General features: G+C 36.1%; 1 protein-coding gene across 1 annotated transcript in view; it reads left to right on the forward strand.

Annotated features, from left to right (window-relative positions):
• LOC143732098 (transmembrane protein 132D) overlaps positions 1-13,341 on the forward strand; it is a 35,325-nt gene that overhangs the window by 19,201 nt on the left and 2,783 nt on the right. Inside the window, exons 4-8 of the mRNA XM_077222792.1 lie at positions 2,642-2,831; positions 6,538-6,681; positions 11,416-11,621; positions 12,604-12,868; positions 12,991-13,182. Coding sequence (XP_077078907.1) covers positions 2,642-2,831; positions 6,538-6,681; positions 11,416-11,621; positions 12,604-12,868; positions 12,991-13,182 — 997 coding nt within the window. The remainder of the gene's footprint in view (positions 1-2,641; positions 2,832-6,537; positions 6,682-11,415; positions 11,622-12,603; positions 12,869-12,990; positions 13,183-13,341) is intronic.

A 13,341-nucleotide genomic window follows, 5' to 3' on the forward strand; every position in this document is an offset into this window, starting at 1 on the left:
ACACAAAAAAGCCATCTGAACTCTTTGGTTCATTCCTAGAGCTAGAAAGCAGTGTATTTTAAAGCTAAGATTTGAAACAGATGCATCAGATTAGGGGTGATCCCATGTCCTATTCAAAGCATTATGCAGGGCACTGATGGGATTGCACTACTAAGAGGTTAAAAAGATATGGCTTGCTGATTGCTGAAAGGTTGATACCACAAGCCATGTATCTTTAAAAGTCAACATGAAATCAAATTGACCCTATTTACTTTTTACCACCCAGTCAATTCGCTATGAACAAATTCACATCCTATCCTATTTTTTTTTTTTCTGTTGTTTGTAGATCCTCTAGGCACCCTTAAAAAGGGGCAGTTCTCTAAGGAACCACCCATGTTTCCTGAGGAACTCTTATATAAGGCACTGTGTGGAACCACTTTGGGTGCCTCCAGGAACCAAATTTGTAATGTAAATTTTTTTAAAATTTTGACTAATAAAAAATGTCCATCTTCACTTAACTTTAAAACATTTGTGTTTCTGTCCACTTGTTAAGTCTGACGACACTGTTTCCAAGTCTAAAAGCTCTATCAGATGCCAAAAATAAATAATAAACGGTGCTAGTATACACTCATTGTGCTGTAATATTCCTGACAATTATGATCCTAAGCTTTATCTCTATACCGAAAACTCAGATGATTAGTTATTCAGCTATTTTGAATTATAAAATGCTGAAGTCTGGGATGCCGTGAGACTGGAGACTGTAATGTACACTAAAGCTTAAATATGTGACTTGAATCAACAGTGCTCATAAATGGTTGAGTATTCTCACTAGAAACAAGATAGAGGAAGTAGAAGTAGGGGATTCGACCAGGAAACAGAATTCCTTATGTCACAACAAGCAGAAAACATTTTCCATTTTAACAGAGTTAAGGTGCAGTAAAATTATCTGTTGTTCAGTAAATTTTCACTTGTCATTTCAATAAGAATCCACACGATCAGCAATTTCGTGTGTGGTCAAAAAAATCACCATGAGACCAAGTTGGTCACTGGAATTCGCTGGATTTGACCAACAGAAAGCTGCTTGAAAGTGACTCCAGTGTGAGCTGTGCTTCATACATTACGTCACTACACTGCTGATAATGGTCAATAGACCTTTTGCATGTGTAATTTCACGAAATTCACAAATGAGACGCACCTTTACTCGCTGCAACATAAAATGCAATCAATAATAAAATCTTCACAAGGGACATGTTAGGTACTTAATGAGTGTTGACGACATGTGATATGAGTTGTGTTGTAAGTCTTCTGAAGCCATACAATAGCATTTTGTCTAAAAAGACTAAACTTGAAGTTATAATTCAGAGTTCAAATGCCTTATAAAAATGCAAATGATTAAGGTATAAGAAAAAATGCATAGCATTATTGGCGCCAAACCTGTGATATTTTTTTTCTAAGTAACATGAATGAGATTTGAGAACATGAGGGATGATTTTCAGAGAATAACAGATTAAAAAAGTACACAGTCAAACAATACAATTTCACACAGAAAAGCTGATTATATCCATTCACAACATAATATTTATTGGCCAGTAAAGGGCTTTAAAATGGTATTTGAGAGAATGAGGGCACCTGTAGTAAATAAACAAACACAGACCAAACTATATTAACCACTTGTGTTATTCATAACAAACGCCAATGATGACAGCAGGAATCAGCTATTAATTAGTTATATCAGCAATTTGAAGACACACTTGTACACAATACGTTGAATTGAATGACTAAAACAATCTAAGACAATGATTTCCATTTGTTCATTAGTTCATTAGATTAGTTAGCATCGCGGCTTAAACCTTCATACCACATACTGTGCAATAAACGAATGGTAAACACTGTAAAAACAAAGTAATGTATAATAAATTTAGTTTATATATGTATGTGTTTGAATATATGACTCTGTATTTATATTTTTTTGGCGAGTTTATAAACCTTGTAACGGAGAGCCGAACAAACGGCTGAAGCTGTGATGAGAGGAGCCGTTACTTTCAAATCCGATGATGATCAGCTGAGCTTTGTTGCGATCACTGAAGCGATGACAGCAGAGCAGCAGTTTCATGACTGAATCAAACTTTTCTCCTCCTGCTTCTTCTTCATATTATTATTATTATTATTATTTATTGTTGTTTAAGGTTTAAATTAATCAATAAAATAGGCCTATACTAAATAAATGTATACTGAATCAAACTTAAGTATAATAATAATAATAATAAGATAATAATAATAATTTTATAGCATTCAAGTTCCTCTAATTTCCCCTAAAGCACTTCGACGTTTCATGGTAATGAAAAGGTGACTCCAGAACCTCTGAACTGAATACAAAAGTGCTTAAAGGATCCCATAAGTTCCAGTAAGAACCGCAAAGATTGTCAATGCTCCACCAGTAACCCTACTATAGGAGAAAGAGCTTTAAGGCACTTAAATTAAATTTTGAAGCACCTTTAATTTTTACAGACTCACAGTCAATAGTTGCACTCAGTTATTTAGAATCAAACAGAGCAACTTGTAAATGCAGTTTGTTTGACAACTTGATCACAAAAGATTTTATTCACAAAAGAAAGGTTTACTGTATATGGCATGAGGTGTTTAATGGAACGCTCTCTTTCAGATTAAGCAAACTCCTAGCAGTTCTTCAGATGGATTTTGAAGTGGAGGATGTCAGCAGCCAGTCAGAGATTCAGGTGATTAAGTGGGAGTTGACTCTTCCTGATGAAGTCAAAATGATGGGGGCGTCTGAAGGCACCATGAGGATCTACACCACTCAGAGGGACTTTGTAGGCCTGGCTCCTCTAGTTATGGTAGGTGATTCATTAAAGATAGTACAAAAGTCTAAACTTATATGTCCCTTGTAAAGAAAGAAAGAAGTACACTTTAGCTCCACTTTCTCTTCATTTGTCACCCGATAGAGTTTGGGTTCCTTGCCACTGTTGCCTTTGGATTGCTTAATTGGGGACACGTATTATCCAGCAATTGAACTAATCAGTTATTAAACTGAACTGACTCGAGCTGAATAACTACATAACTGTCTTCAGCTTATAGCTGAATTGAACTTATTTATAATGGATAAACAGTCATTGAACAGAACTGAATCAACACTGAACTGAACTAAATAATGACACTATTATCTTGCTACTTCTGTAATGTTTGATGAAGTTTGCATTATTCTGATGAAAACGAAAGTGTATTATATATTAAATGTATTTGAATGCAATTAGCTTTAGAGAACTTTATTGTTTTTTACCCACTTAAGTTAGACTTAAGTACATATTTATGTCATTTTATAATCAGGCCTATGTTTATTATGTTCTGCTGAATGTACTGACAAGCATCTTTGGTAAACTAAAATACACTTCAATGTAATTTCTATTGAAACTTGTATGTAATTTGTCATCTTGTTTAAAACAATGATTTGAAATGTAATAATACAAATGCCCTTTTTATAAGTGTACTTAAGTATGTCAAGAAACATTTTATGAAAGTTATGAAAGTGTATTCTCTTTAATTTCACTTAATAGATCTTAAGATTTGTACACATCAAGTGCATATTCCACATTTACTTTTATTTTTCACCTTTTGAAATAACCTGATTGGCCTGTTAATAATAAGTTGCAAGAAAACACAACACCATTTCAAGATGTAGAGCATCCAGTTTACCTGTTTACTTACCAAATGATAAAAAGTTCAAATGTCTGGGTTGGTGCTAGATTTAATTACCACTTTATGTTTTAAAAGACATGGCAGACAACTTTTTAACAAAACCGATGTTTCTATCTGAGACCGTAAAGCATCTTCATGACTTATTGACTGGCATTTGAAAGACAGAATTAATCCAGCAGGGTACCAGGGGCTCGGCAGTGGCACTGTGACAGAGCTTGTAAATGCAACAAGCTTCATCTGCAAGACAGATCATGTTGACCTTTGGATTGTGTCCAAACATGAGCAGATTTAGGCATAATCAATCAGATTTTCTGTAGCAGCTCTAATATACAGCTGGACACCGTCCCGGAAATCTGAAAACAGCACAGGACATAGAATGGCCAAAAACTCCTAATATGTTTGCCAAATTTCTTACGAAAAAAGTGTGCTATTAGTATACTTTAAAAAATATACATTCAGTATTCTAAGTCTTTATTTCAGTACTTAAGAAATAGTCAAAATTAAGCTTGCCTTATCCTGACAATTATACAGAAAAGTCTAAGTATATTTGCCCTATATTTGTACTTCATATATGTTCAGGTTTATAGTAACAAGTCAGCTTTTAGGTGGAATAACAGAGTAAATAGTAAATTATTGGAATTTGGCTGATTTAAACTGAAGAGCAGCAACAGACTTGATTCAAGTGGGATTTTATTAAAAGCAATTACCAAAAGATATATGCCCAGTTACAGACCAGGCCTAAGCCAAGTCCCAGACTAAAATGCATGTTTGAACAGTCTTAACTGAAAGCAACTTGCAACATAAAAGCAACATATCAGAAAATATGCCAGTGCCATTGTTTTCTCTCAAGATGCACACCAGTACACGCACACTAGCGTCTCTCCACTATAGGCGGCGGTTTTAGCGCGCCCACCTCCCATCCTGGCTATCGCCAGTTTGTACAGCCCATTTGGAACAGGTTGCACAAGTAAACAGTAACATTATATAAGTTTATTTGTAGTATAGTTTCAGTACAGAAGAAGAACTTAAATGTAAACTTGACGTACTCCAAGTTTACTACTTTTACCCTTAAAAGACACTAAAAGTCCCCATTTTATCCCTTAAAACTCATCTTTGGTCACCAAAATTACATATTTAAAAGTTTTTTTTTCCTGTGGAAAAAAAAGTATTCATGCCTTAAAATAGCTTGAATTTTAACTTTTACACCCTTGCTTCATTTAGTATATGCGGAGCCATGGATATACAAATGAGCCCCGCCTCCACTCACTCACACAAGCTTGTCTACAAGTCGATGTATCAGAATGGTAATGCGTTTTATGTATCGCTCTCTACAACGTCGGACACATAAAGTAATTAATATGATTAGCCTTTGACTTGACTATATTATCAAACAGACAGTAATAATGTGTTGCTAATGTTATAATAGACAGCTGCGCTGCCATAAAAACGCTTTGTACAACTTAGAACATTAGTGGAGAAAGGCATATATTTCATTATAACATCGTAATGTACATCATACACATAATTCACCCGCTATATTGCTAAATGTACCCGATTTTTATTATCAAAAGGAAAATATACCAGGATAGCCTGGCTTCTCTGGAAACAGTTAATGATATGCTAAAGCCTGCCCGCATGTTAACCTAACTGGTTACAAGGTAGTTTGTGACGTCAGAAACACCAGTGATTTCAAACCGCGTTTTTGAGACTATTTTTTTCACTGCAGTTTTAAAGTAAAAAATACTCAGCAATGGTGTTGACATGAATTTGCACATAAAGCACATTAAAAAACACCACATAGACATATAAACTACATCAAAAACTTGATTTTCACCACAGAGGGTCTTTAAATTTATATTTTTATAAACTGTGTGTGCCAATTTATCCCAAGAAGTACTGAACTGGTAAACTAATAAAGTATATTAGTATAAATTATACTTGGAAAATATTCTTAAACTTTACTTAAGTTTGCTTAGTAAGAACTTTGAAGTATTATGTACTTTCTTTTTGTACGGGATCTTGTTTTTGGACATTTGAGCAATAGCACTTGGAGCTGCTAAAAGGACGTTCTCACTAAGGCTCTTGCAACTAAAGAACCCATGAAATGCTTATTCAAATAGAATGTATATTTATTGGCCACGTTTTTTTTTTTAAACAAATCCAATAGATATAAGCTATTTCTAGGCGGCTTTAGGTGGTTTTTCGAGGGTGAGGATTTTCAGTGTATTATATTGGATAAGACATTAATCTAACTATTTTAGCTCATGAAAAAAAGAATGCTGTTTGATCAAACTAAGTATAATGGCAAATTCTTTTTTTTCATTTTTTAGTAAAACAATATTGATATGCTTATTTTTAATGCATTGCATATAGTAAATAAAGTGACCTTTGTTTCCTGAAAACCTGTTTAATTTATGTGAGCAGGCATTTTGCACTTTAAAGTTCAGAGGTCTTCCTCACTAAGCTGGCTCTTCCCATTCACTGTAGACATTATTGGCAAATGGGGTTGTGACCCATAAAATAATCCGTTTTTGCTTTTCACTTCTCATCAAAAAATTACTTTGATTACATAAAGTTGTATTAGTCCAGGTAGTGCATCTCTGGCCCAGATTATCTAAATAGATTGACACAGGCCGTTCCAACCTAAAATCCGCCTTTGTGTCCCTGAACATACCATTTTACCAGTAAAATGTGTTGAAAAAGGCACTGATATTATGCCATTGTATGCATCACTAGATTGCATGGTGTAAACGTAACTTGTTAAAACTCTGACCTCCACTGCTAAAGTTGAAGCTTAGCTCAGTATCACGATCCAACATGTAACTGTGATCTCTGTCTCCTGTGCAGGACACAGAGCTGTTGAACACTGCCGTGCTGACCGGTAAGAGGGTTACGGTGGCTGTGCGAACCATTGCTGTTGAACAGGATGGTTCTGTAACGGATGTCTCTGACTTTGCTGACTGCAGCTCCACAGATGAAAATGTGCTAAAGGTACAGTTCATTATACTCTATTTACTCAGCTTTTATTTTTTCTTTATCTCAGCTTAGATACAGCAGTCGTAAAGTCTACTCAAAGTCATATCAAGCATCATTCTCTTTGTGCAGGCGAGATAGAATGAGGTCAATAACGTGATGCTCATTTTTTGATCAGATCTATTAATTTATTCAAAAAGACATTAAAAATTAAATTCATACAATGACATGAATGCACCTCTCCTATAATGAGCATGTTTTAATTGAAATTCTTAGGGCGTAAAGTCAAAAAATGATAAATTACAATATCATAATGCAGAAAAATGCCTCGTAAAACTAATGAAATGATTGAAAAGAAAAACATATTAAAGAGTTTGTCATAATTAGTATTATTATTTCATAGATTCATACTGTACATTATTTGAACAAAATTGCTCCACTGAAATTTGAAAAACTTTTGTCCACAAATAAAAGTCATAAGGTCTTTTTGAGAGTTTTTGTCAAAATCACATGAAACCTACATGAACACAAACCACACTTTTCTAAGAACTTGGCACATGCGTTGCAAACTCATGTTACTATAGTACGCAGTAGTAACCGCAGAGTTGATGAATAAAATAGAAGGCAGGGTCTCGAGCGCAGTCAGATATCACAACGGTACGAGTCCGTCTTGTGCATCTTTACATAGAAAAACAATGAAAAGCAGCAGAGCTTACTGTTAAACCCCTCTGACAGAGCTTTATGATTGGCCCAAAGAAAATGTATCACGTCAGTGCATTCCGAATGCATACATCCTCATACTGGATAATCTCATGCTTTGATCACACATAGCATCATAGTGGTAAGTTACTGGTAAATTACAACCTCTCATATCAGAAAATTGCCATAACCTGTTCACACACAACTAGTAATTTACCAGTTAAGACTGTTATGTGTGTAAGGGGCTACTGTCAGACATGCAGTGTCTCAAAAGAACATCTCAAAGTCTTCTCTTGTGTATGCAACCTCTGTCACTGAGTGTTCTTGTGACAGTCCTCTCAAAGTCATTAAGCCACGCTCTGACCTCACTCAGGAAGGCTGTATCCTCTTTGTTGAGGACTTAATCTGAGAGGACAGCTCAGCACCAGACTGTGACTACAGCCAAGATGAGAGACTTAAAAGAACTTCAGCCGTGTCTCATTCAAGGACAACACTGCTTTCTGGCCTGATTTCTTAGAATTACACAGAAATGCATTTACTTTGATGTCCTCAGTAAAAAACATATCCAAACTTAAAACAAGATGAATAGATTATACATGAGCAACAAACATGATGAGACTCATGTTTGGAATAGTTCCCCAAAAATGAAAATTCATGTTGTTCCAAACCAATATGCTGTTTTTTTGTTTGTTTTTTACAGAGGAACACAAGCTGAAAGATATCATATGGCTTCAGAACACTTTATGTCACACAGATTGTATCGGTCACTTGTTTTATTTTATTTTATTTTTTCTTCACAAAGCAATGACAGTATAAATTGCTGTACGTAAAAAAGCTGTGTGCAGAATCTTCAAATCTGTGTATTTGTATTGTTCTACTTTTGGAAATAACAATAACAGCATATGGTTTGGATCAACATTTAATATTGCTTAAAAATGTAATTTAATTTATATCAAGACAGGTTAGTTAGCATATTTCTTCTCCACCAATACAAATATTTCATCAAGCTCTGCAAGCAGCACACAAACCAAAAAAACAAAAATCTTTCTGGATAAACAAGCTTATACAAGTGGACTGACCTCTTTCACTCAATGGCTGCATTTGAAACCACATACTTCCCTAAAAAACAGTATATGGCAAAATAAGTATGTCCCAATTACCCAGATGACTTACTTCTTCGGGCGAGATTCTGAAGTGTGCATACGATGGACACTTTACTATCCCATGAGGCCACAGGAGGGGATTTATGAATGGCAGTGAAGCGTAATTGACGCTGGTAGATCATGTGTGACATAATAATGACAACATTGCGAATGTAGTATATCCAGATTGCATTCATACCACACACATTCATACTATATATTGTACACACTATTTTAGCGATCGTGAAGTAATTACTTATTCAAAAGGCACAACTTGCTGCTGACCTATCATATCATAGAAGTCACACATCCTTCTTTTGAACCATGTTGGTTCAACAACATAGAACTGTCGTTAATTACATCAAGATGTATATTTGGTTCAAGATCAAATAAATGTCAGATTATTGTTGTAAATAACAATAACAAACATGACATCTGAGGACTGCTTCGCAAGTTTTGTTCTCCATTGTATTGCTTTATTTACAGATGTTTGATCCCACTGCGGGATCCCTATAACATCTTATTCCAGGCTTCCCTTGGGGTACTGGAGCATTCGCACAAACGCTCTCTTCAAAAACAGCGGTTTCTTTCTCTTGACAAACTAAAAGACACAGAATGAAAATTGTATATATATATATATATATATGAAAGAATGACAAGATTTAGAATGTACTGCATGTTAGCTTGCTTATTGTACTTAAAATCATGAACTATTTATATGGTCCATATGTCATACTAAAAAACAAAACTACTGTATGCTTCTAACCAGGTTGAGAGTTGTAGTTCTAAGTAAACAACTTTGTGATGCTTTTTGTGTGGATGGTTTTCAGAACTATTTTTTCGGGAAACATATTTGAAGTATGTTGGTAACAACAACATTTGTGAAATGTACCAATTGCGGAGTGAGAGAAAACACTTACATTTGGACTTTTAAAAACTCGTTGACTTAAAATAAAATAAAAATAACATGGCTGACCAATCAGAATTAAGTATTCTAAAAAAGAATAAATAATGGTGATCACAAAAAGTTTACTATTTTCTTCAAATCTGCCAGGCCATCTATCCATTACTGTCTCCTCAGGTTATGCCACTTCTGTACCAGTAAACAATTAATATTATACCTGGGTAGGCAAAAGTAAAAAAAAAATCATTTCCTCGCCCCTGCTGTTTTATTCTGCTGCCTGTCATTTTGGAATGCTAGTATATATATAGAGCCTCTGAGGTGTGTGTGTGCTGCGCTTCAGGGTGAATGTATCAAGCATAAACAAAGGCTTCACTTGCTGTCTAGCACAAACTTACATTCTAGACAGCATCCAACTGTTCATTTTATTTTTTAAAGCAAAATACTTTCATGAAAACATGACACATAAACAATACTTACAGTACAGTATATTACATTCAGTATTTATATTACATTCGACACAATTGTGACTGCTAAAACTACTGGTCATTCGTTTACTAACTTGACCTGTTTACACCTATTAAGTGTTTTTGTCAGTCTGATCATACGTGGACGATGCTAAATACATGTGTAAACAGGGTCTAAAATGTTTTTAGCTTTTCCACTTTCGACCACTTCCAGAGGCAGTCGAAAACGCATTCGACCGGATTGATTCCGCTTTGTAACATACACATATACATGTGTTCAAACAGACACATTAGACCGCCTACTGAACTACTGCATAAACATTATGGGAAGCAGGGTAGCCAGACGGGGTTTAAACTTTGACGGCTGAAGACCCAGGTTTGGTTTGAAGAAGAAAAATGTACCCAAGCACAATATTCTCTCACCATTCCTGATTTCTGACACGCGTGGTTTCTGCTTTTGCTGCTGTCAGAGCAGAAACGAAAGCTGCTGCTCTCTGTATTTCCGTCGTCTCCCTGAAATTTCCACCAGGTGGAAATCGTCTATTTGTGATCCGATCGACCAAAACCGAAAACACATCTTAATACCAGATGTAAACAGGGCCTTAGATAAGGTCACTGCTACTAGGCCCAGATGGAATCTACTCATATTTGTGGCTTTTTCTACATTGGTTTTGAGGGATGGATTCTGTGGGATGGATCTAAACATGGTCAAATATCTTATACAGAGCTAAATCGAGTACAGTCAAGTTTGGAACTGACACGGTTAGTACAAACAAATTAGAAAAAATGATTTCATATTCTGTAGATATTTGCAGCATTGGATAGCAATGTGAGTCAGCTAATAGGATAAATACCATAAATACTGTATTATGGATTATAACCTCATATGCATCCATAAACATGTCATTTGCAATCCATGTAAACCCTGTATATGTAAGTAATCATGGTGTTTATAGCTTTCCATGTTAAAACTGCCAATCAACACAAGCCATAGTGACACAAACACTATACATATTAACTCATAAATATAGTACATACTCTACTCAGCTAACTTGCTTTTCCACACCAGGATGTTGGTCAAAGTCACCCCTGTATGCCTTCCTCAATCTTGTTAAAATGTAATTGCATCATAAATTATACGTTTGATTTAATCATGTGGCGGCATGCATTTGGTAAGCCCATGCTGAATGGTTAAGTGTCTTTGAGACTCCAGATGTCATGCTTTATATTTCAAAAGTGACAGTAAACACCTAAAGGTTACATCAAAAATGCAGCGTAAGGGCCATGGAGTTAGCAAAGATCAACCACTACTTCTTTCTTTCAAACCAATTTAATCTCAAGTAGTCATGAAACTTTAAATGCTAATCTGAACCTAAATTATACTTGGTCCCAAAAATGCATATTTGTACTGGGGCTAAGCACCAACAAATCCTCTTACACAGACAAAAGTGCATTCAAATCCAGCAAAACATGAAAACTACAGTGTGAACAGCCTGCGCACTAGGAGTTATAAATAACATAAAACAATTTTGGATGCCCTCAGGTGTCTGACAGATGCGACTTTGTCTACGTGAATGGAAAAGAAACCCAGGGGCGAGTGAGGATGCTGGTGAACTTTACCTACAGTTACCTGAGCGCTCAGCTGGAGATGAGGGTTTGGTTCCCTCTTCTGCCATTGGATATAGAGGTGTCTGATCCAGAGCTGAGTCAGATCAAGAACTGGAGGATCCCTATCATGTCCACTAAGAGGTACAAACACACAATGAGAGCATTCTAATTAATGTTTTAATTGTGATAGCATTTATTCAGAAAAATAGTTATCTCATCATGGGCAGGAAAGTTATTTGAAAACTTATGTTCTCTTTCCTTGCCATCCACAAATGTTCCCAATTATAGTATTGTTTATTATGAAATGCTCTTAACATGCTAATTTATAATGCTAAATGTAGATTAAAAAACGTCTGGTCACAAGCCTGGTTTGAATGGTCAGAGTCATATATGTATGACAGATAAAAATAAATATATATATTTGCTCCATTCGCGTTTTCTTCAGCAAAAGTATCAATCTATTTTACTGATCACGTGTTTCTGCTAATGTTAAAATAACCACGTTATCTGCAACTCTTGGAACACTTTGGCATCTTTAGCAGGAGAGAGAAACAATGTGCATGGAGCAGAAAGGGCTTGAACCGCTAGATACAAATATTAGTGGATATAGCACTGAATGATCATTACCATAAACGATTCTGAGCGTTTGTGGTGTGAACCACTCCTTTGTTTTGACGCACTGCTCAATTTAAACTGTAGAAACGGTAAACGGTGATACAATTGTCATCATCTCGCGTTGTAACATTATACATGCCAGAAAATGCTTTCACATTGTAAATCCACTTTTAGACAGGGTCAAGTGGATTATGAATTGTGAAAAAATTGTGCGTGAGATTGTGTAATGTTATGAATGGGTTAAATACTATTGCATAATGGATTACATTGGGTAGCAACATCCTCTCATTAGTTCACAGTTTGATCCAATCAAGTTAGTGTCTGATATGTGCTCACCACAGCTTTGAAGGTATTTTGAAATTTTTTTGAATTATATAAATGTGTGCATGTGGTTTCTTTTTCAAATAAGGCCTTATCTAAGCTCTTATGAAAACAATGAAATGTGACAGATGGAGTTACATGACTATGAATAAGTGGGTTATCAGTAACGCCTGTGTGTCCCTGACAGCAAACCAGGCTGGAACAGTGAGGAAGAGCGTAAGGGCCGGGGCTGTATGCTGCAGTTCCAGCATGCTTTGGTTCGAGTACTCACCCACTTTGTGGCAGAGCAATCAGACCCCCGGGAGCCACAAGCCTTCTTCCTGGGCTCTGACTGGCAGGTGGATGTGACCAGGCTGGTCAGGTACTTCATGAAGGTCGAGGACCCTAATATTGCCCGTCTGCAGGCAGGCAGGGTGCTGTCAGGACAAGATGTGGGCACCACATCTATAAAGGTAAAATTCAATTGGATCTGTTGAGATTGGCCTACATCCGAAAAGTGTAATGGACCAGGCAACTAATACATCGATATTGATCTCATGCAGGCCTTATTAACCGGGCTTCTCTCTTTGTTCAGGTGCTTTCCCCACTGTCAGACTCTATCCTGGCAGAGAAGACAGTGAGGGTTGTGGATGATCGAGTGACCATCACTGAACTGGGGCTGCAGTTGGTCAGTGGTCTCACACTCAGTCTGCAGCTCAGCACAGGAAGTAACCGCGCCATCAGCGCCACGGCAACCACTCAGGAAGTGCTCAGCAATCCTAAACAGGTCATTCAACATCACTTTCTACTGCAACATTAAGCAGAATTTGGGGCATGTGTAAATGCAGTTAAAAATACAGATTCGTCTGGTTTTATAACTTTCAAGCAATACATATTTAATACAATTTAAAATTATAAATTTGTTATATATATGTTTTAAAAACTA

This window comes from Siphateles boraxobius, unplaced genomic scaffold, assembly GCF_051911475.1.
Source record: "Siphateles boraxobius isolate OS27281-9 unplaced genomic scaffold, OSU_SipBor_1 9, whole genome shotgun sequence".
Taxonomy (NCBI): Eukaryota; Metazoa; Chordata; class Actinopteri; order Cypriniformes; family Leuciscidae; genus Siphateles; species Siphateles boraxobius.